Source organism: Periophthalmus magnuspinnatus, chromosome 1 (genome assembly GCF_009829125.3).
Source record: "Periophthalmus magnuspinnatus isolate fPerMag1 chromosome 1, fPerMag1.2.pri, whole genome shotgun sequence".
Classification (NCBI taxonomy): domain Eukaryota; kingdom Metazoa; phylum Chordata; class Actinopteri; order Gobiiformes; family Gobiidae; genus Periophthalmus; species Periophthalmus magnuspinnatus.
The window spans coordinates 29217061-29242487 of record NC_047126.1 but is presented as its reverse complement, the minus strand read 5'-3'; the positions used below and the strand labels follow the sequence as shown (position 1 = coordinate 29242487).

Below are 25427 nucleotides of genomic sequence, written 5' to 3'. Positions count from 1 at the left end.
GCTCAACCTATCTCTGTGAATCAGCATTTTCTGACATGAACTTCATCAAAAACAAACACAGAACACGCCTCACTGATGCACATCTGAGAGACTCACTCACAGTTGCAGTGTCAAGTTACACACCAGATTACAACACACTGGTGAACAGCATGCAATGCCAGTCTTCCCACTAACCAAGGACGGATACCAGATGTAGTCAGTGACAACATGGTAGTGCCATGGCAAAGTTGAATTAAAATATTGAAGAATTGTGTTCAATTTAAAAGTGTGTTCATGACATTTAAAAGTTATAATTTTGTTAAACATAACACAGACTTGGCCATTAGTTCAAAATGTGAAATAAAAAATGTATTACATATTTAAAAATATGTAAGTTGATTTTGTTTAACATTACATAATTGTTAACTTTTTGAAACATGTTGCAACATAGTTCATGATTTGTTAACAGGGCATGTCAGTGGCTTGTGCAAATGGGATATTTTTTGCTAAAATGTAGTGATGTAAGTGATCATCTGAAAATGTAACAAATACTGTGATTAATAGAGATAAAGTGTTGAATATTGATATCTGTTTCCCACCTTGTTGTCATTTTTGATAATCATTGTTAGAAATCATTAACATGATCAGTGTCTTTACATAGGTGAGTATTACTAATCATTATAAATAATGTATAACTAAAGGCAAACTGAGCAAATTTGTTATTTCAGAAGAGCGTATCAAACTGGTAGCCCTTCGTATGATTCAGTAACCGTGAAGTAGCTCTCAGTTTCAAAAAGGTTGGTGACCCCTGGTCTAAACTATAATGTGTTATCCTCTTATGTCGCCTTTAAATGACAGTTTAATGACCTCATATGTGGACACCAGGACGTTGTAGAGAAAAAAAATATATATTGTGGCCTAGACAACACAAAATGTGTTGTCCACACAGGTAGACGCCAGGTCCTAAGAGGATACAGCTATTCAGAATTCATGTACATAACCCGTGTGTGGCCTGTGTCTCAATATTGGCTGGGTCTTACATCACATATAAAAGTATCAGATGGTATTAGTATTACGGATACTACTGATATTTAAGCTACCTCTTATCTGTTGTCATAATTTGGTAAAATATATTGAAAACAATTACGCTACCCAATGTGCCAACAATTAATTTATTATTCATTATTATAGCGTGTGTATGTGTGTGTGTCTGATAAAAATAACTTGATTAACACAGTGTTGCTCGTACATTACAAAGAAAGCCGCCAGTTCAACTAATGCTCTTCCAAGTAATTATCTGGAAGGTTCATGGAGGCAGATAAATACGAACTGTCTCTGGAGGAAACACAGTGCAAAGTACCAAGTATCATTAAACCCGAGCAGCTTCTCCCAATGAGACGTCTACCAGAGCTGTGTGTGTGTATAATCCCAAACCCAGGCCAAACCAGCAGAGCGACGCTTATCTCATCGTCTGTTTGTGTTCCTGTACACGCTGATTACTCCAGGCCATGCTGTCGAAGATACGAGGCCTGCGTGTGCATAGCCTCTGTATTAAATAATGTTTGATAATTTTACAATAATATCAAAGCAGGAAGTAACGGAATATATTCAAAAACAAATTACAGAACATTGTTGTGGTGTTTGTGGAGTGCTTTTTCGGACCAAACTGATACTAATAATTTGAGGAGTCTGATGTTTTTTTAATAGATAATTTAGTTTTTATCATTATACAGATACACGCGCACATTTGAAGCAGTTTTTTTGCAAGTTAAACAAGAAAAGGCCTTGTTTGCCCTGGCCTCAAAAGTGGTCCAGATCAGGCCGGAATTCTCAGACTGTTGATATGCTGTAATTGGCCTGAGCAAACGGGACATGTGAGTATTTATGATAGTACTGCTCTCACAAATGTACATGGAGGTACATACAGGGGAGTGAGGTTTTAAAGTTCCAAGACAGGCGTCTTTTAAAGCTACCATCTCCCTCTTGTCCTTCCCCTTTTCTTTTACTCTCACCCCTGTTCTTGTCCCATCTTTCTCTTTCTTTTACCCTCTCTTCTTTACCCTCGTTCTCTCTCTCTACCCCTCTATTTTAAACTCTCTATCCTCTACCCTCGCTTACCTCTTCTCTTCCTATCCCTCTATGTGTTTTCTGGTGTTTTAAAGCTACCATATACACTTTTGATTTATTTTTTTCTCTTCCTTCCTCTCTTTCTTTTACTCTTACCCTCTCTCCCCTTTCAGTCTTCCTCCCTGTGTGTTTTACCCTCGCTCTCTACCTCTCTATTGTCTTCTCTCTGGCCTCTACCCTCTCTCTCCTCCCCTTTCTCATCTCCTCTTTCGTTTTCTTGTTTTCCTCCTTTTCGCTTTCTCTAACCCCTTCTCTCTCCCTCTTTCTCTGTCTTCCTCTCTCTGTCTCTCCTACCCCTCCTCTCTTTCTCTCCCTATCTCGCTTATCCCTTCTCTTCCTTCATATCTGTCTGTCTTTTAACCTCTCTCTCCCTCTCTCCATTTGTTAGTCCCTCTCTCACTTACCCCTTCTTTTCCTTCCTATCTCTCTGTTTTCTCATCTTTAAACCTTTTTGTTACCTCTTCTCTCCCTTATTCTCTTTCTTTTAATCTTACCCTCTTCTTGTCCCCTCTTTCTCTTTCTTTTACCCTCTCTCCCCTTTCTATATTTCTCTCTACCTCTCTATCATCTACTCTCTGTCCTCTACCCTCTCTCTCATCCTCTTTTTTGCTTTCTTTTATTTTCTTTCTCTAACCCCTTCTCTCTCCCTTTTTCTCCATCTTCCTCTATCTCTCTTACCCCCTGCTCTCTCTTTCCCTATCTTGCTTACCCCTTCTCTCCCTTCCTTTCTGTCTGTCTTTTAACCTCTCTCTCTCTTCCACTCTCCATCTTTCACTTTCACTCTTCTCTTCCTTTCTATCTATTTATGTGTTTTTACCCTCTCTCTCTTACCCCCTTCTCATCCTGTTTCGTTTTCTTTTATCTTCTTTCTCTAACCCCTTCTCTCTCCCTCTTTCTGTACTGTCTTCTCTGTCTTTTACACACTCTCTCTCTTACCCCCTCCTCTCTTTCTCGCTTACCCCATCTCTCCCTTTCTATCCGTCTGTCTTTTAACCTCTCTCTCTGTCATCTTTTACTCCCTCCCTATCTCTTTATGTGTTTTCTCCTCTTTTAAAGCTGCTATCTGTAAAAGTATCTCTTTCTTTTACCCCCCCTCCCGTAGGAACTATAAGGTTCACTTTATCGTCGCAGCAGGAGCGTGGGGTTTTGGCCAGGACTATCTTAGCTGGACGATTGTTTTGGGAGTATGGGTGAAACAGGAATAAACATGCAAACTCTGAACGACCACGGACCATAAAAACTAGAATCCTTTAAGTATTTCTTAAGCAGAAGTGCAGCGTTAGTTTTGTGTGTGTCTTATTCCTCACATGTGCTGCTCACATCCTCTGACATTAGCCCCCCGAGGGCTCTGTTACCAAGCAGGTCACGGTGTGCTCCAAATCACTCCCAGACGCCTCTCTCTCGCTCTTACCACTCTCTCTCTTTCTTTACCCCCTCCGCCTTTCTTCCCTCTCTCTGTCTTTTACCTCCCTTTTCTCCGTTTTGCACCCTTCTCTTGCAATCTCTTTCTTTTTCCCTCTCTCTCCAAAGATTCCTCTCTGTGTCTTTTACACTCTCTCCCTCTCTTTCTTACCCTCTCTGTCTTTTACCCCCTCTCTCCCTTCCTCTCTTTCTTTTACTCTTACCCCCTTATGTCCCCTCTTTCTTTTCCCTTCTTTCTTTTACTCTCTCTCCCCTCTCTATCTTCCCCTCTATGTGTTTTACCCTCTCTCCCTCACCCCTTCTCTCTCCCTATCCCTCTATCCTCTCTCTCTTACCCCCTTCTCATCCCCTCTTTTGTTTTCTTTTACCCTCTTTCTCATATCCCTTCTCTCTTCTTCTTTCTCCATCTTCCTCTCTCTGTCTTTTACCCTCTCTTTCTTACCCCCTCCTCTCTCTCACCGTATCTTGCTTACTCCTTCTCTCCCTTCCTATCTCTCTGTCTTTTAGCCTTTCTCTTACCCCTTCTCTCCTTCTCTATCTTTTACTCCTCTCGCTTACCCTTCCTCTCCCCTGCTATCTCTCTGTCTTTTACGCTCGCTCCCTTACTCCCTTCTCTCTCTCCCTGTGTTTTACTCCCTCTCTCTTTATTTCTTTCTCCAACCCCCACCCTCTCTCGCTCACATACCCCCTTTTCCCTCTTTATTTTTCTTTCTCTATCTCTCTTACTTTCTTTCTCTCTCCCTACTCTTTTCACACACACGCACACACACCCCCACGCACATACACACACACACACACACACCCACACGCACACACCCACATAAACACACACACATATGTACAGACACATAAACACACACATACACACACATATACACCCCGACACATATACATATACATACACACACATACACACACAAAGACACACACACATAAACACACACGTACACACCCCTACATACACACATATACACACATAAACACAAACACACACACATACACACACAGACACACATACAAACACATAGAAACATAAAGACACATACATGAACACAAACACACATAAACACACACACATACACACGTACACATACATACATACACACGCATATAAACACAAACACACACACACACAAACACACACCCCCCCACCCACCCACACACCCCCCCCCACACACACACACACACACACACTCTACTGCTGGGTTTTAGATATCATTCTATAGGCCGATCATATTTAATACAGATGGGGGCAGCTAAAATGAATATTGTTAAAATTCTTTTTTTTGCATTTACCTTTTGCATATTTCATGTCATGATACAGTTAAACTCAGATGCCCTCCCGTCTGAGTGTTTGACATCATCACATTCTGGGGGGCCTTGTGCTCGTCCCATATGGAGCCAAACCAATATTAATCGTTAGTGAAATCAACCCCACAGTGTGATCCTCAGGAGTTGGAGGTTGGAGATGGATTTATTGGTATAAGCAGCACAAGTAACACCATTAATGAACAAAAACAAGCACATAATATAGTCATAATAACACAGAATCTGTACAAACATGAACTGTTATTCCAAACTCTTCATACAAACCTGTTTGCACACTTTTGTAATAATCAAAGGAATTCAGTCAGAGACCCATTCAAGCAACTGCATGTACAACAGTTTGATAACCATGAAATATTCAGTTATTACAAACTGAATGTCCAGGTTTAAAGGTGCACTGCGTAACTTTTCTGATGCAGGGTTCATCACTTGCTTGTGAGATGTTATAGATTTGTCTGGAATGTTCCACAGTATTAAACTTCTATTTTGCCTTTATTCAATTACAGGTGTTTTTGTAGCTGGATAAATACAATGAAAAACATGCATTCTTATCGTGAGCAGGGTCGCCTTTCCACAGATCTGAATCCTGGCCCTCTAAATTTGAAAGAAGACATGTTGTGCTGATGTCCACATTAGAAAATTGCAGTGTCCAATGGGGACAAAAGATCGGTCCAGCTGTCGACACCTCAGATGGAAAGCTACACATCATGCTAGCAAACGGCACATTTTTTTTGTTCATTTGTACCAAAATGACAACGTGGCTCTTGTGCGTATTGCTGATTAAGAAAATAAAATTGGAGAACAAAGTAAGTACGTCACATTGGGTGTATGCAGGTGGAAGTGAAAACATAAGTTAACTGGCAATATGGCGTCTCCAAACACAACTTTGGCTGAGTAAATGGTGAGAGAACAACTATAACATGGCTAAAAGCTCTGAAAAGTTGATATTGCATAATAGATCTGCTTTTTTTTACTACACTGTGGAACAATCCAGGCAAAGCAACAGCATCTCCATGGAGACAAGTAGGCGGCCGACCCTCCACCAGATAATAATTGTCTTTGCGGTTAATCTTATAATGCACAACAAGTGACAATAATCTTTGGTAATTAGCTGTCATTACAATAACAATATTTACAGTGTACAATATAACAGTGCCCTTCACACGTAACACTGGCATGGTACAGATACATGAATAAATACATGTACACTTTATAAAAGTGGGTATAAACACATACATTCTGTTGGTTACAGGAGAATGCTGCAGTTTGAATGTTTATATTCACAGTGAAATAGAACGTTTGGGGCATGATTTCGATTGTTGAGCAGAGCCAAAATCTAGATCGTTTATGAACTAAAGTTGCACACATTTGGGCTGACTACTACTGCCCCAGTTTAAAAGTACTACAGTATTTCAAAAACTGTCTTTATTATAGACTGCATAAAGACTTCACTTCTTATTTTATACAGTCTATGGTCTGTATAAGCAAAGTAGTCATCGTCACTTTACTAACTGTATCTGAGCTTAATGAAGTAGCGACAATAGCCTTTGGTTCAACGTGGATACAATGGACGCGTATGTGACAGATTTCAAAATGTTAAAAAGTCAGAATTACAATATGATTCACAATATGTATAACAGATACTTTGATAACATAAGTGCGGTGTACTTTATCAAATTCGATACAAAGATGAACATCCCTTATCATTATATGCAATGCAAACATATCAAGTGCTGTCGTATTGGCATGTAATATCGCCTTGTGCCACTAGGGGATATTACTTGGATATACTGTAAGACCAAAATACTTTTCCTACAAAGCTGAAATGGATATAGTCTATGTGTAATGCAAGTACTCCCTGAGATATAAAGTAATTTGGGATTAGGACAAACATGGCTGGTTATTTTTGACAGTTTATATATTTTATAATGTCAAGAACAATATGGTTTAATGTGAAATAACATATTCCACATAAATATAAGCAGCACATATATGACTGAATATGATACTAAAGGTGGTGATGTAAAGGCCACACTTTAAATTGTGTAAAAAATAAAATTAAAAAAATTAAAACATACATATACAAGATCTGAAATTGAAAACCACGTATATTTTTAGACTTAACTAGTTGTGTTGAAGCATTTAAATAATTATTAGTTTTATGCTACGGTAATGGTACTCCGTCGCCATAGCAATTAAGCAATAACTTCATATCAGGAAATAATTATTTGCCTGAAACCCATGGAAAGTATTTATTTTTATTTTTATAATAGAATAGTAAAATTCTATATTTTACTCCATGTTTACTGTACAATCCGTAAATATGTTAGTTCTGTCATGTTACTATCAGTTGTTTTTCCTGAATTTGGAAAGAAAATCTGTTTTTTATGCAAATTTACAAGCAAAAGTTGAAAAACTGTAACGCTGCCTAGCTTTAATGATTGTTTTTATTACATTCTTACTTCCAAATTCCTCAAATAGATTCCCATTCAAATTTCAGGCCTGAGATGAACCTTATTTTCCGAAAGAAATAAAAAACTGTTGCCATTTACACTAATTTTATCTGCGAAATCTTTCAAAAATGTATCCTCTAGCCCACTGCCGCCTGTCCTCATCTCCAAAGATTGTCTCTGGCAGCAAACATTCGGGATGCTTCCTTCTTTGGGGCAACTTTCCCAGAAGTTCTGCCCTTTTTAAAGTGATATTTATAGTCACTGTTCGGCTGTATCCTGTTAAAAACTGTTTCTCTTACTACTCGTCATGTCGCTGTTTGGGGGTGTGGGAATACTCAAAGTTCAGAGGAAGAAAGGTCCTTAGAGAGCGCAAGACAAGTTCAAGTCCATTGTCCTTCCATTAACTCTTTAAAACTTCTTGACGTCTTCATCCTGGAAAAACAAGTTAATCTTTTTTGTCAACGAACAAGACAAAAAAAACCAAAAAACATACACAATTTGGAGATTTAGAGGAAAAAAAAAAATCACTTCAAGCCAAATGATTGCTTTTCAAGAAGATGTGCCATTGTGCGATACGGATGAAGGCTATCTCCAGCCACTAGGAGGCAGTAAAGGGAAAATATTTAGTTTTAGCAAGCCCCTAAACTCAATAATTGCAAAAAAAAACGCTGCCACTGATGCATATTGTCTCTGATCGTCAGGGGCAGTATGGGATTTTTGTTTACCTTGTGACATTGTGAGATACTACAATGCTACAAGTTATTCTACAAATTACAACTCAACTTGCAACCATAAAAGGCACAGTATGCTAGTATTCACCCAAAGGTACTGCAGTAATGGTGGTTAGTACTGGGTAACAAGAATTCACGTATGGGCGAAGGATTTACCCATAAACGAAGATTGTTTATCACAGCCCAGGTAGTACAAAATGTCTCTAGATACCTCCTCCAGCCATAAGGGGGCGGTAGAGAAAAAGTTCATGTTTCCTGCTATAACGTGCAAGAACAAAATGACTTATATTCCTCATAACTTTTCAATTTCTCAACAAAGTCAACCATCTCCAAGTGCTTCAAGTTGAACATATAGTTTGTCTATCCAGATATTTACAGTTCGTTTACGGGACGTTTACAGTTCAGTCGCTGTCTTTCCTCAAACTTCGATCCGTGTGAAGGTTGTTAGGCTCGGGACTCTTGCACTGGATACTGGTCCCGTTCATTTGTCCGATGCTGCTGACTTGGCTGTCGGAATAGCACCAGCAGCAGAGGCAGGACTGGAAAGACATTTAGGAAAGGTAAACATTTGGAGAAGCAGATCGTACAGACATGAGTAGTTCATGCGTGTTACGTGAGCAGAGGAGTCATGGTTTATCTCTGCGGGGCCAGCGTTGATGTTTAAAAAGTACGACCTGGGACTGTAAACTGAAGCAGGACAGATGGTAGACGTTGCTCACTAAAACTCACCCCTGTATCACGGATTATGGGAAGATGAGTCATTTTAGTGTTTACTCAAGTCTTTAAATATGTCTTTGTACTTTGGTTAATAGTTTTGTGAGGTAAGTTAAATGAAATGAACACTTTACCAGGTCTTTTGGATTGGAAGGTCTGTTTTCGTAATCCTGTCCTCTTAAAAGGCCTGAACTTTTAATTTCTTTGAGTTCAGGGAAATGTCTTTTGTGAGAAAAAAAAACAAAGCGTATATTGCCAATGGAGCTCAACAGCTCCGCCCACAGTAAGGTCGTCTCTGGTTCTGCAAGTACATTTTCCATTCATTTCTCCAAATTCAGATATTAAAAGTTAAAAGGCATCACAGAGGCTAACGAGCTGCCAAATAACCAAAGGGTCTTTGATTTAAATCCAAAAAAACACATTTAAATGCAAGATTCTCGAATTTTTTTTAAAATATCTTACAGGATTATAAAGTTTCAGAACCAGATTTTAGATAAAATTATAAGTCTTGTGGTAATTAGTCAGCACATATCGGATTAGCCCTCAGCAAGCTTTCAAACTTTCAATTTTTATTTTTTTTTTTTCGCTCTATTGGAAAAATTTACTTCTGGAACCAGGGGCCGGGCAGTTGCGCTCCATACAAGGTGTTTTGGTTGATGTGAACCATAAGGAAACAACTGCCAGGGACAGACAATATTATCCAATCAGAGTGAGAGAATGGGCTAAGTGGGCAGGGCTAGCAGGGGATTTCAGCTGTGAATCGCCATAAATGTGAAAGTAAGCCTGGAGCGCTGTTAGCATGTTAGTTGTTGTTAGCAGTGGCGTTCTTATAACCTCAAGCTACTGTATTTTCCGGACAATAAATGGCACTTTTTTCATAGTTTGACCGGGGTGCGACTTATACTCAGATGCAAGTTATATGTGAAATATGTTTTTTCTTCATTAGTATGCATTCTTTGGCTGGTGCAACTTATACTCTGGAAAATACGGTATTTAAAATGGACAAACTCTGTTATCGACATTTTTAAGACAGAAGCATGTTTGATAAGTTGGGACAAGTAGTCACTAAACAGTCAAAATAAGCCACTGTGTTTTGTTGCATTTATTCTTCAGTGTGTCAAGGTGTGCACTCGCCTTAGTTAAATATATATTCTATCCTGCCGCGTCTTACCTTGAAACAGTTCTTGAACTTTTTGCTGACAAAGTACAATATAATGGGATTGATGCAGGAGTTGATCGTGGCGAGGTTGCTCCCGATGTAATCCAGAACCAACAGGAAACTGAAAGTGAAAGACAAAAACCTGTCTAATGTTTTCTTATCATGCATTTGTTATGGTAAATCGTTTGAAACAAAGACTCACTTGAGAAATTCACAGCGTGACTCATCATTGGGATAGTACACCACCTTTTTCAGAATCCGGCTCAGATGGAGTGGGAACCAACACAAGGCAAATATTAAAACCAGACAGAAGACTGCTTTGGCCACTTCCCTCCTCTGCAAAAGTGAAAAATGTTTACTACGATTGTCAGGAATGATTTATATGATGTAACTATGTGATTCTTGATGACACTGTAGTGATACCTACTGGATAAATATATAATTTTTCTTTTGTTTTTGTAGAAAGTATAAAGAGTTGAGGTATTCGCTAACTGTGTAATTGTAATTTTTATACTTTTACTTCATTTAAATCACGTAACATAAAGTAGAATACAATAAAAAATAATGGAATCAAAACCATAAAAACCTCTTCCTCACCGCTCAAACTTCCCCACATCCTCTCACACGAAACATTTTCCGCCGATAATTATGATTCTTAATAAAATAGCAATACTAATAATAAGTACTGTCATCAGGGGCGGCGCCAGGGGGGGCTTGAGGGGGCACTAGCCTCCACTAGCATGGTCCCCCAAAAGGTTTTGCTTCACTTTCACAGGACTTCCAATCTTGACTAAAAATTATGTTTAAAATGTGATTCCAATAAAAAAATAAAATAAAAAAAATCCATATTAGCTTTTATGAATCACTACAGTGGCTAACAACATTTAAAACAGCAAAGCAAGCGAGGTAGGCTCTCCTGATTGTCATATTCCCACATTATTGGTTAGTGTTATTAAATACTTTTCAATCCTATCCTTAACTGCAGTATTTTCTTACATATCTATTGGCTTGATGTTAATGGTATTGGGTTGTAAAAAAAAAGCATGTGTGACCTGTTTGAGATGCTCGCTGAGGGCTATGCGCAGACTGCCGTTCCTGTGGGTTAGCATCTCCAGAGTCATCAGAGTATAGAAGATGGCTGTGCAGGTCAGAGGAACGCAGAAGTAAAACCCAAACAGCCACCAGTCCTTCGCGTCTTTGTAGAACTAAAACAGAACAAGCACAGGTCATGAGCTTCAGCAACACATGTATACAACTAAATATGTACACGACAGACTTTTTTTCTAAATAAGAAAATCAAATAAGCAATGATTTTTCTTCATAATCATCTAAGTCGAGTTTAAAGTGGACAAAACTACTCAAATCTAGATCAATATTTAGGGAACGCCTGCATAACTGTCTGGAGGGGGCATCTCAACTGCACGATTCCATGGAATTATAAAGCTAAACCATACTTAAGAACTTAAAAACAGTCACCATCAGGGGCGGAACCAGACATTTTTGGTTGGAGGAGCCCCCACCATGTTGCCTTTGCTATTTTAAACTTGCTTAAATGTAGTTATGAAACGTAAAAGCTAATATGGATTTTTTTTTTTTTTTTAGCGGAATCTCATTTTGAACATTTTTTTTAAGTCAAGATTGGATTGTGCTATGAAAGTGGGGCAAAAATCTTTAGGGGTGCATTGACCATCCTAGGTGAGGCCAGTACCCCCTCAAGCCCACCCAACCTGGTCACCATGGAACAATATCTCCATGGAGACGAGCAACCGGCTTACAGTAAAGATGCATGTTGTTCTACGTTTTTCTGATTTTTTGTCTGTTTCTTCTATTTTGCAGTGTATCAGAATGGACTCAAGGCTGTCATGAAAACATTTACAGTAATAGGAACCTAAAAAATACTAAAATAATCAATGGGGACTAGATGGTCACATTTATTTCATAGAGTTTTACCATTGTTTTTTTGTATGATGAGATCTTACTTACACAAACCACATAGACCTTTAATTAAATAAAAAAAGTAGATAAATAAAAGCAAACACAGCATCCTCATCTCCAGTCTCACCCTGCACTCCCGCTCCCCATAACTCCAGTACTTAGCGGCTGTACATTGTTACGAGCACCTTCTTTTAATTTCACTGTGGTGTAATGGGGCCACCCTGCTCTCTGCGGTTCTCCATGCGGTAAACAGGCTCACAGACCAAACATTTGCCTTGGTCTGAGCACTACTTTTTCACTGTTTTTACTATGGCTGGCATCGGGGAGCGGATATTTGAGTGCGCATACATGTGGTACACAAGCACATGTGGCTTCAGGCTCTGTAATTGCACTTGGCCTGCAATCAATTATGGCCCTAATCGGTGTAAACCCTTTCTCGACAAAGTAGAGCAGTTCTTAAAGGGATACAACCCCGAGAATTAGTTTTATCTTGTGATCAGATTTTCACTATACAAGCACAGTATGTAAGTCACTGTGTCTATACTTGTGGTACTTGATGTAGAGAAGTCAAAGGTCATTTGGGGTTATCGTGTTCGACTATGACCCAACAACCAAATCTGTCAAACATGTTTAAGTGGTTATCTCCATTTAAAAAACATACATAACTAATCATAGTTTTTGGATTATTTTTAAGTGCTATTCCACAATAAACTTTCCACACCTCCTTTGGGACTTGCCATCACTTTTAGCACACTTTTTCAGGCAATCGGACCTTAATTGGCTTAAAGCAATAGTATGTAACGTTTTAGCAACCAAAAAAAAAGTTATAGAGTCTTCATTTGGGTTGAGTTTATTGTGCTGTATCCTACTGTGAGCAGGCTTGCATAGTTATAAGTAGTTACTGAAAAACTTCCTTTATTAGCATGGTAAATAATGTGTACTGTATTTTCCGAAGTATAAGTCGCACTGGAGTATAAGTCGCACCAGCCAAAAAATGCATAATAATGAAGAAAAAAACATATTTCACATACAAATCAGATGTGAGTCGTACCCTCGGCCAAACTATTAAAAAAAAGTGCACCTTATACTCCGGAAAATACTAAGAAGTGTCCATCATCTCTTCTAAAAACATCTCTCTCATCATTTATTGCAGGATATGATATTTTACATGATTGATTTTACAGCATCAATAACTGCTTGCCAACCCAAAATAGGTCATGTGAGTGTGCCAGCGGGCCATTAGAGGCTCTCTCATACCCAAACTCTCAAACAATAGAAATTTAACCCTGAAGAAGCACTTTCAGTTTCACGTACAAGTTTGTCATCCACCTACGGCTTGTTTTGTCTCTGCATTTAACCTTTCACAATCTGCACCAAATAAAAACAACTAAAAGGAAACATATTGTGCTTTTAGTCTTATCTCAGCTCTTATCTCTTGCACGTCTCCTTTAAGCGTCAGGTTCTAATCTCTCTAAGATTGCTTACCATGGTAAAGCCTGGTTTGGGGTTGATCATGCAGGTGCGGTAGCTTTGGTTTCTGTAGTTGAACGAGACGATGTCAAAAACAATGGCTTCTGGGACGGCGAGGAGGAGGGAGAGGAGCCAAATGGACACGATCTCGATGACGGTGAAGAGAGGGATGCCCACCCCCTGAACTCTGCTCCACGAGGCCACAGCTCGATACCTGGACATTGTAACAAAAGCAATGAGAGGGATCGGTCTGAGCAAAGGAAAAGCTTTGGAGATGTTTCTAGAAACTCGAAAACAGCATCTTATTTTGAGTTTTCAGACTTAAAGGCCCTGTATCCAATTTATTCCCATGGATTTGAGCAAACTTTCAGCTCTTGAGGTCAAAATAAGTCTGCTGTGTACTGTCTGCATCTAGTTATAAAGTGTTTCATTGTACAGTAATCAGGAAGTGCACGTTAGCATGCTAGTTGTTGGTTTGTCTTTAGCATTCAGTTCAATTCTTTTCAGTTTAATACATAAGTACATTTACATACAGCTTAAGCTACCCAAAGTGCTTCATACAAAAGTCAAAAACAAAAAAAGCAAATATCCAGATAATACAACACAAAGAACAATAAAACAGACCAATAAAACTACAAGATTAAGATTATCAGAATGCATAAGGTAAATGAGGAATAACTTTGGGCCACTGCAAACTGTTTAAAATAGCTAGTTCTGTTTTTCATGTTTTTAAGACAGTAAAAATCAGTTATAAAGCTTTTAAATCTACATCTAAACCATTTTAACATACATTTTTACTTTACATAATAATCTGGGTGAAACTTTCATCACAAATCTTATTCAGCTTCAATTTTTTGTTCTCAAATGTCTCAGGCTGGATAAGTGAAGAAATCTACAATGCTCAGTCCTATTCACAAAACGTATGCAAATAGTTACACTGTTATTGTGGTATACGCTTTAGAAGGCTTTAGAGTATACAAGCCAAGAACCACAAGATGACAAAACAAAATCAACAGACGAATATTTGGTAAACGTTGCATAACCAAAATGACAAATGAAATGTGAAAGTAATATTTAGAGACACAAAACATCCGATCATTAAAAATAATGTAATAAATACAATTGAATTTGACATTTTGAAAGAAATAAAATAAAATAGAAGTATTATGCTCAACAGAAATGTCTCCACACCTAATATAAAATGTGTTGTATAAGAGAGTAAATTTGATGGTGACCACTCCAAATAAGCATTAAGACAGCTACAGTACATCCAGAACACTGCTGCTCGGGTCCTCACTAGAATCTCTGTCATAGCACCAAAGCACCAAAGTACATCTGCCACATGTTAGAGCCACATGAACCATCTCACACTCTGAGGACTTCAGGAACCGACCTCCTGCTGGTCCCAGAGTCAGGACTAAACATGGAGAATCAGTGTTTCAGTTTTATGCAGCTAAAACCTGGAACAATCTTCCTGAAGATGTGAGACAGGCCTCTACTTTGACAATGTTTAAATCCAGGTTCCAAACGTCTCTGTTTAGCTGTGCGTATGACTGAAAGGTTTTTATTCTGCACTCTTCTCTTTTAATGTTCATTTTATGATGATTATTTATGTTTTAATTTGTTGTATTATGATTTTAATGTCCTTCTTATTCTGTAAAATTACTTTGTGTAACAATTGTGCTGTACAAATAAGCTCACCTCGCCTCGCCTCGCCTTAGTATATGGGACACTCTAACATTGAGGACATAATAATTAATAATTCAAGTCTGGTTCTTTCCATCTGTAAGCAGAAACTATCTGCTATACCCGTGTCTCTCTCTCGAAGTTCACACTTGCATGGCAGCGCACCAAACACAACAAAGCGCTCTGTCAGCAAGACTCTGAAAATGTTAAGCTTTAATGAAGAGAGATGATCAATTGTTTATTTTAAATATCTAATATTTATATTTAGTGTGAAGCCTCCAGACTGGCCCGCGTTGGCAGAAGGGTCTGTTGGCTGCCGTCTCTCATGTACTCCATACTTGTTTGCTTGTTTGTTTCATTAATAGAAACCGCTTGTCGGAATGTTTTAGTAAAATCCTGCATCAAGATTTTATGGCAAAAACAATATATTTTTCATGACACATTTGAATTTCTCTGTAGAACAACATGATGGCATTTATATTTCACTAAGTGGTAATGTATCCACCTTTTTCTCTTCCTCCAACATTGAAAAGAAACAGAAGACACTCAATAATACACTACTTTTTTTTTGCCGCCCATATCCTAAAAACAAACGGAGCGCGTCTGCTGCTGTATACAAGTAAACAGCGCTGTAGGCACACACCTTTCTCAGAATTCACCCATTAAATATGTCCAATACCTCCTGGCCCTGGTATATAGTGCTCTTAACAACAGGACAACACTGCAGCACTTCCAAATCATCATTTATTTACCATAGGTACCACTAAAAGTACATTTAAGATGGAATTATTCATATTCATAAAGTGATACATGCATTATAGTTTTAATGCTGCTATTAAAAGACTGAATCTTTCCATTGGCTAAACAGGGCGGGGGACTGGAGGTCTAATTGCAATGCACTATGGTTGAGCTCGCAAAGTATTTCCACTGCGAGAAAAGAAAGAAACTTTATTTGGTGGCACTTTATAAGAGCTACACTTTAATTAGCCTTAAAGGTCTCATATTACACAAAATTGACTGTTGTGATGTTTAAGCCATGTTATAATGCTGTTACACATGGAGGTGTATTCAGTTTCATTCACACATGTTTGAGTAATCCTGGTTTTATTAGTTTGTTTGTATCTCCAAAGCTCAAATGCTCTGTCAGTAGTAACAGTTAACAGCTCCTTTAGTTCACTAGAGACCGACAATTCCAGTGCTGAAATTATCCAAATGATTATAGTGAATGTATATGGAGTTTTAAAACACAATGGAGCACTTCCTGTAATACCACATGACATCACAATGTGGAACAGAGTGTTTACTGTTTGAGAGAAGAACTCAGCCTAAATATGTTTGTGTGTTAAACATGTGTGAATGAAACAAACACAACTCCAGGTCTGTTTGTGAAGAGAAAACATTGTAACATAGATTAGGGAAAAGAGTAATACAGTTGTCCCTCGCTATATTGTGGTTCACCTTTCACGGTCTCGCTGTTTCGCAGATTTATTTTTTTATTTTTTGTGTAATTTTGCATGCTTTTCTTATGGTGCATTCACACCAGGGCATCTGGGGTGTCGAGTTTACATGTAAAGTCTATGGTAGACTTAGCTGCCCTGCGTTTTGCGAGCCACTCTCTCAACCTGGTCTGCAGCGTTTAAAAAGACATAGGGAAAACAAAACATCCGAAGGCACTCGCAGACCTCAACGGACATGTGTCAAAGGGGTCTGTCCTCAAATGCAAAGGCGTCCAACTAGAAGTACCCAACTAGAGGTGTCCAACTAGAGGCATCCAACGCGTTCTTGCCACCCCAGTGTGAATGCACCATTACAGTGTATGAACGTGCATTGTGTTCTGCGTCCTGATTGGCTAAGGGACTGTAGACCATTGTCCATCAGTCTCCTTCGTGTCTCCTGTACAGTACAGAATGTGTTCAGACAAATTTACATAAATATTGGATCTCAGTATGACTCTGAAGTGCTGTATGTTTGCAAGTTTTCTCCCCGACAAAACCCACAATGTCGATGAAACGTTCTGCACCGACAAAGACGCCTATGAAGATTTGAACTTTGAGAGTGTTTGAACAAGAGAGAAATGTGAGAAAATGTTAATGAATAAAGAAAAGTGTATAAAGTGTGTGGTAAAGGGTTTTACAGCTGCAAAACATATAGAATAATTGTAAAAATTGAAGCTGACTACTTTGCGGATTTCGCCTATTGCGGCTTATTTTTAGAACGTAACAAGGGACCACTTTAATGGGCCCTTTAACAAAGCATGAACAAAGACTTAATGAAAAAATAGTTTATTAAGAATGATTCAAGCTTAGGAATTAGGATCATAATAACGTAATGACTTAACATATGCATTCGAACATCCTAAAAATTCACCACAATGAGTTTCTAAGCATTTTTCACAACTCTCAAAGACCAGCGCACTATTAGACAGCAGTAAGGTAGACAGCAGCCAGTCTAATTACAGACAATTTAAGTTCTACCCTTTCATTCATTTTATTTGGTTGCCTAGCAGAACAGAAAAAGTGATTGAGAGAGTTTTGAGAGAGGGTGATGTAGTCTGACCGGTTTTCGATCTTGTAACATTGTTTACTCAGTCATAACAAAGCAGTGTCAAACTCAATACAAAATGTTACAAGCTCAATTATTATACTTCTGAGATAACTAAAAATAATGCCAATAGAAACCAGTCTTAGTGGAGCCAGGACTGTTTTAAATCATCCTTATGGAGTCACTAATCCTGATCTATAATTCATATCGTCTGGTCAATTAATGGGTCTACAATAGGCCTACAATACAGACCTACACAGTATATGATTTTAATTCTCTTCAAATTCTTGCAAGAACTATTGTAAACAACTATGGAACGTGGTTGAAATCAAACATATGTAAATTGTCGATAATGACATTAAAGTACACGATTTTTCCTATCTTAAAAACGTGAAAAACAGAACCAGTTCATTTTAAAATCTAACTATGGTTACCTCCTTCAGCTCTCACGTAACTCTCTGGGTAGTGATTCATAAGTGGGCCATGTTTTTCTAAGGTGAACTAAGGCTGACATCATATTAGCTTTAGCAATTCCCAGGTCTCCTACAAAGCCGCATTTATCATTTAAAGACACTGTACCTTATTTCTAGTTCATTATAAACTGTTTGCGGTCGACCAAACTTTCCCCTTTCCTCTATTTTTAGCATCCATATTATACACCGTGATGAGTTTATAAGCTCGTTTTAGAACTTTTGCCAACAACTACCATGCTAACAGCGCACTAGCATTACTTCCTGGTTCACGGACAGTAAAAGTGCTTTATACTTGGATGCAGATGTCATTTTGACTACTAGTAGCGCTGCTATTAAAATTTATTTGCTCTAGTGCAGGAGGATACAGTTATGGGGTAGTAGTATCAGTATCATAGCAACCAAAGAGCCAATCCGGAGAGAGTCTGTTAAAGGCAATGCCCCTTCCCGCCCGCTCCCTGCTAAACCGGCAGTGCAACGCTGTCAAGGGGAAAAGGGCAAGAAGGCGCTTGATTTCTCTGTTATTAATGTTCATATCTTGATTTACAGACACAATAGCCAAATAAAAATACCAGAATCATGTATTTTGGCAGCTAGCAGGTTAGCTATGTCCACTTATATATACAATCTATGGTACTGCGTTCATCACACTCACCTGTCCACGCTGAGGGCACACAAGTTGAGCACAGTGATGCCGACCGAAGCTTTCTGGACAAACGGCACCAGTTTGCACAAAAACAGCCCGAAAAAGTTCTCTGCAAATGGCCACCGGGATTCTATCAGCTGGAAAGAACATGATAATGAAATGTTAGCTGGAAAATTGCTGTTAAAGTGTTTATATTATGCTGCTGACTGATCTATGTTATATTATTATCCAGGTATATTTTTGTTGAGGTAACAGCATTATAACATTACTTAAAGCTTGTATCAGACAATTTGTGTAATATAAGACCATTAAAGTGAAACTGAACAGAAAATATCTATATGGTGTTTTAATAGCATTATCTACTGTCCCTAGTCATTTTTGGCAACTATAGTGTAAATAAGGTATATTTGCAGCTTTCTAGACAAAAACACCTCTAATCTAAGTTTGTGCTGCCTTCAGTGACCTCTGCAGTTTCCAGGAGTTGGTGACGTCTTTACAAATATGAAGCATTTGGAGAAAGTAAAAAAAACAACAAAAAAAAACAATGGGCAGAACTGCAGACTTTTTATTTATATAGTGAGAACAATAGTGGACGGTGTATTATATTCAAAAGATAATAACCTGCCATTAAAGTATTCAAACTGATAGTAGTAGCCCAGACCTGGCTACGTTAACAGAAACAAGGAAATTATAGTTTATTTTGATGAATGAAACTAAAAATAGCTCTTGAGAGAGTACTCAAAAGGTTGTTAGTACTAGACGTCCGCCCCGCACTGTAAGTTCATTGTCTGTATATTGTATGAATGGCGTTATTTAAAAATAAAGTCATTAGCCAATTGTTTGACCACTTCCACTACCTCTCAAGCTATTATTCCTTTGGGCCAATAACTCAAGGCTGTGAGGGAGTGTTGTTGTTTCAGTGAAGTGGACTTGGCATGGGGCCTAGAGTAGGATATAACCTGTGTGAAAATCATATTGTTTAGTGTAGCCAAAGGAAGAGGCGCACAGTGGTCTGTACCCTGTGTTTACTTAAAGCAGGGACACAACCCATGGGGAAAACGTCACTGTTTTGAATAGACAAGAAGCCCATTATTTTTGGAGAAGTTGCCATGTCCTGTCTTGAGTGGATCTCTTTGTTATACATATGGACTATTTATTTGTATTTAACAATTTACGGGTGATGTCTATTTTTGAAAAGTCATGGTGCGCGCTGAACTTTTGTTTTCAAATAACACAAACTGCAGATGTGTAAACTTACAGATATCCGTGGGATTTTCTGGTGTTTGGTTGAAAAATAACCAGTGGGAGGAAAGAAGATTAAAGGGGCTAAGTGGCTATCTTGAGGACCTGTAGAATACTGCAGGCTTTGCACCTTTTAAACATTGGCAAGCTGTCAACAAATACATGTTTTGTTTAAAGAGGGGTTATTTTACTTCTGTGAGGTATTAATTGCTAACACATAACATATTTAGATCACCATGTTACCTTTTATTGTTTTGAAAATGCTAAATTTGACTAAACCACCGTATTAACACGTTATATAAGTTTCACTGTTGTTTTTGATGCTCTGAGTCAAAGTCATTCTCACGCTAAGTCATGCTGTCACATTACAACTGCTAATTAAACAACTACACATTGCACCAGGTTTGTAAAGCTGTAGTGCATTGTTTTGCATCTTACTTTTGTGTATTTATGGAGAATTGTCATGTGGGAGCACAGGTGACATATACTTGTGGGTGGAACACTCTTACAGCTAACCATAAGAGGGGTTCCGATAAGGCCCAGAAGAGATTGCTAAATTGCTCAAACATGCATGGATGACATATAAAACTCTCTTTAGGCATGTTTCTGAGGCAGAAATAACATTACAGCATTATAAAAAGCTCCAAAAAGTCGATTTAGCATAATATCACTTTAACTCTCTTTAACTACTCTCCTAACTATAAATGTTTTATTGCAATTTGTATTTATTTATTTATTACCCTTTAATTATTTACAAATGATTTATGGCAAAAAATATGCTAGCATTTCCAAACAGTTTTTTTTTCTTTTTTCCTTTTTTCATTTTATATTACCCAACTTCAACGGTAAAATTAAAAAAGTTATTATTAAGATATTATCTGCCTGATGTGCATGACTCAAGAAATCCCACATAAATGAGAAAACATTGCGAAACTAAAACGGTTGGTCTGTTTAAAACAATATTATTATTTTATCATTTATCTGTAATTATTCAAGCTGAGAAAACAAAGAGGAGGTGAGGGAAAGCGATGCATGCCAGACAAGACTGAATAATTACTGGATATATTTAGTTTTCCACTAGTTCATTTTAAGTGTCACCAAAATCACTAAAAAAAACAATTTGTTTAAACTTTTACACTCTCATCTACCATCCATTACCGTAAATGAAACTGAAAAGCTCCATGTTTGTCATTTATCAGTTGAACAGCATTTTTTTTTTTGAAAAACACCATTTCAGATAAGGCCTCCGTGACTAATGTCTCAGGTCAACACAAGGCCAATGGCATGTGTGACAACAGCTGATTCCTGTGTTTATTTAAGCGCTCCATATCCAGCTCCTCTCATCACTAATCGGCCAGCACCACAGAGATAACGCATCCACTGATTACACTTTCCCGTCTGGCCGCGCTCCCTTTACCCTCGCCCCCCTCCATCCTATTCCCGGTTCAAGTATTCCACTGTGGTGTAACTGCCGCCCATCAAACAGTGTCAATCATCATGTCTAATGTACCGGCTTAGTAAAAGCTACATGTACAAGCTAAAAATATATCCAAAATTCCAGATTGCTGCAAATGAGTGAAGATTGTTGAAGGCGTCGTGTAACACTTTAGAGTGGAGCCACAGCAAACCTTTTTAGATACAATCTGTGCAGCTCATAGTTTGTTGCAGAGGCTGTACATTTGTGGGTAAATCGTGATACCATTAATATCCAGTGCAAATAATATTCCTAATCCACTTTTAAAGATTAGTTGTCTTTAGTGTTCTGATCAGAGGTTTGAATATTGAGTCTGTCACTTATGAGAAAAAAAAGTGAATTTAAAATAAAAACTTATGTTGTAACCTATTAAATAAGGAAATGAAGTGATAATAAAAGAAAAATACAAATTCTGTCAACTGGACAAAAAATTTTAGGAGTGAAGACGTTTCACTGCTCATCCAAGCTGCTTCTTCAGTTCTGGTCAGATTACTGCTGGACACTGCCTTATATCTGTCTGAAGGGGGAGCTAACTACAATGAAACTAAAAACATCTATTGTTTACAGTTTCTGCTTATAGGCTAGGTCTTTTGAGCTACACTAAGTGTGCACTGTGCCTGAGTCATACTTAGTCATACATACATAATCATTCAAGCCCCTCATGAGTGATGTCTCACCTGGCTAGCCCTATTGTTTTATTTGTTTTGAATTGTGTCTGAGGATGGAGTTATATACGAGAGAAAGATGCTGTGTAAGGCCCTCATCCCTATTTAAGGAACATTTCTTTTCTTTGGCTAAGATCTGCACTTCACTATCTTCAAAGGAGTGGTTAGTGACTTTGAGATGGAGATTTACAGCAGACTGAGGTCCCGAGGAGCTCTCGCAACGGTGTTGGTGCAAAGTGTTGTATTTATACTTGTCTGAGTACTTTTACAGTCCTTTCCCAGTTTACACTTAAACCTGTAGCATTTAAAGTTTTAGAACATTTCTGTTGCATTGACATAATGTGGACTAACTATTGTTATAGGAGTAATCCAAACAATATTGGGATATTTCTTTCTATCAATATCACCCGTCCGTCACTTCTTATAGTCCTTTTGTCGTATAGCGATGACATAAACTTTACCTTGAAGACATTTATGGGTTTCTCTATGATGAGGTATATGAGGTCTCCCAGAGCCAGACTGGCTATGAGCGCATTGGGCCCATTCCTCATGCACTTGTTCTGGTATATAATCCTCAGCAGCGTGGCGTTGCCCACCAGACCCACCACAAACACCGCAATGGAGATAATCGTGTTGATGTATTTGAAGTAAATGTTTATCTGAGTTTGCATAATGCAGGAGGGATGTGGCTTGAGTTTTTTCATTATCGTCCCATTGGAGGGTGCCACCACTTTTTGCACAATAGGTCCCTCACTTGATGGATTTGCAGTGGTAGTGTGAAAAGCTGTTGCTTGGAGAGTGGTGTACCCCAGGGACAGTAGATGGGACCTCTCTTCTTCTTCGCCTTGGTTTATCTGGCAAATTCCACTGGCCGCCATGCAGGCTAATAGCGTCAACAAATGCGCAGCTGGGTGAGCCATTGCAGTAGCTGGTTGATGCTTTGATTTGCCTGATTGGAAGGGCTGTCCCGATATTGCACCGCTGCGAAAACATGAAAAAAAAAACAAGTGGGAGATTAAATTATGTGGCTGCCAAGAGAGAAACATCAAGTCAGATTCAAATTTACTGGGAAACTGAAAGGCTTTGTGTCAGCAGCAAGAAAGTTTGTCAGCTTACTGTCCTGCTCAAATCTAAACATGTTCCCAATGTGCATAATTAAAATAGGTTGTGCCGCGGAGTCACAGATGGGAGATGCCAGCACTGGTTATAGTCAGTGGAGCAGGCCCTTGAACAAGTCCTGTGCGGTGAATGCTGTAGTAAAAATAGCACAAGTAACTTTTTGTTGAGACGGACAGCATGTTAACAACAAAACAATTACTTAATGTAGCTTCTGAAATGGTAACAATTAGTATATTCTTACTCTTAGGATTATATTGTGGCCTGAAAACTCACAATTTTCGATTAACCTAACACCACACTTACCTAGCTTCTCATGTTGTTTTATTCTTGGTTAAATAGCCTTGTAGTCATTTACTCTACACATACGTAGTCGACAGTTTACACACCTTTACTCATTCATTCATAGTGGGGTGTATTAGCCTAGCCTACGTAGCTCAGGGTGTAAGTAAACAAACTTGGTTGCTGTTCATAAGCGGTAAAGTGGAACAAAGTCGTAACCTTATTTCGTAAATTGAATTCAGACTTCCTTGTTTATGTAAAAGCCATGTCATTTTGAGGCATGGTTGTTGGCTCAAAATGACTTTAGCCCTTGAGGCACTACGAGATAGGATTGCAAGTACTTTTAAGGAGCTCTTGTGGGAATCCAGTTCAGGTTAGTGACAGCCTTATCACACTGACAAAGCTGAAGCTGATTTTCTTATTATGTGACTGTATGCTGTATATTTGATTTGATTTAAAGTAAAAACATTATAACTATATCTATACATGTTATAATGCGTTGACTGGAACATCGCATAGTATGACGTTGAACATGTACATGCCAAGAAAAACAGCATTGCCGTTCCACAGATCTGACCTCTAGGCAAGAATAGCAATGAAAAAGCAATTATATAAGCATGACACGACAAGGTACTCTACTAGAAAAGAGAGTGCACTTTTATTTTTTTTATCTCTATTCTACCAACACAAAGTTAACATATAATTGTAAATATTGAAATATATATTGTTTTAAAATCCACTTATCAGGCTAAAACTGGAGGTTAAAATGTAACTAACTCATAACTGATTTGTTATAACTTAATCCTCTTTGAATTTACCACTTAATCTATACAAAAGGCAGTATTTGGAAAAAAAAAAAAGGTTTGACAATTGATTTTTTTCAGTTCAAATCCACAGTTATGCCTCGATATCCAAAATCCGCATTGTCGCATCCCCCTGGAGCGTTTGCATTCAACCTGTTTCCAATTTACCCCACTTTTAAAACAAAGAACTTTTTTTTTCTCTTTTCACATGAAAGGATGTCTGCAGGGCTACTCCGTGTTAACATCAGGTCAGAATCAAAACGCGCTCACCCGCGGTTAAATATTTGCATTTTTTCCCTCCTTTTGCCCCAAACAAAACTCTACCGAAAACTGTTCTGCTCATTTTCCCGCAGCTCAAAAGTTCGGAGAGCTGTCAGTCGCAACCGCTTTACCCCCCCTCCGGTTCTTCCTGCTCAAAGTCCCAGCTGTCACCAAGTACACAAAGAGCTATTTAGCAGCCAGCCTATCAACTAGCATCCCGAGTTAGCATCACACCGTAGGGACGTGTGACAACCACCCAAACATCAATAATAAATCCATTTGCTTTTTCACCTACCTATTGCTGCCTTGCCTTGCCCCCCTTTTAGAATCGCGTTAGGCAAACTTTCGTCCCCCAGACATCTGCATCACATCACATGAGTAATTAATACGCTATCAAAGGCGTGGAGCGTGTCCCAAATGGTTTGAGCAACGCAAGCCGTCTTCGGGGTTATAGCCTGGAAGTTTGCTGCGGAGAACTAGCCGTGCACCGCGTCTATGCATGTGTAACTGTGAGTGTGTGTGTGTGTTTCAAAGTACCGGAGAGACACTTTAGAATGGGTGGGATAGTAAATCTCCACCTCCCTCTGGAACAACACACGCCCACCTTCTCGCTCTCCTCGTCTGCTCACAACCACAGGGGTATAGGGGGGGTGGGGGGGGGATAAGGGAGTGCACCGGGACGTCCCTACAATCTGGCCCTTCGCTTAACAACCCTCCTTCCTTCTTCATTAATTTCACTTTCTGCCGTTGGAAGTTACAAGCAACTGTTTCCTCGGTGAAGATAAGGGTTGAAGGATGAGAGGATTGACTCTAAAGAGTTCGTGGGTGGCTTTTGACATTAGAAAGAGGTCAGATAAGAATAGAGATGGGGTGGGGACCGTCCTGTAGTGGTAATTAATGAGATTTCAGTGTGAGAAGGAAGAAC

At 38.7% G+C, this 25427-nt stretch overlaps 1 protein-coding gene across 1 annotated transcript; it reads right to left on the bottom strand.

Moving 5' to 3' along the window:
* Window positions 1–4983: 4983 nt before the first annotated feature.
* On the bottom strand, window positions 4984–25021 carry ednraa (endothelin receptor type Aa). Its single transcript, XM_033973025.2, has 9 exons — window positions 24798–25021; window positions 22502–23021; window positions 18669–18796; window positions 13332–13530; window positions 10964–11116; window positions 10114–10247; window positions 9924–10032; window positions 8415–8577; window positions 4984–7739 (listed from the first exon to the last, which is right to left on the bottom strand). The coding sequence occupies exons 2-8, from the start codon at window positions 22958–22960 to the stop codon at window positions 8440–8442; spliced, it is 1320 nt and encodes a 439-aa protein (XP_033828916.1). The 5' UTR covers window positions 22961–23021; window positions 24798–25021; the 3' UTR covers window positions 4984–7739; window positions 8415–8439.
* Between the last annotated feature and the right edge of the window lie 406 nt (window positions 25022–25427).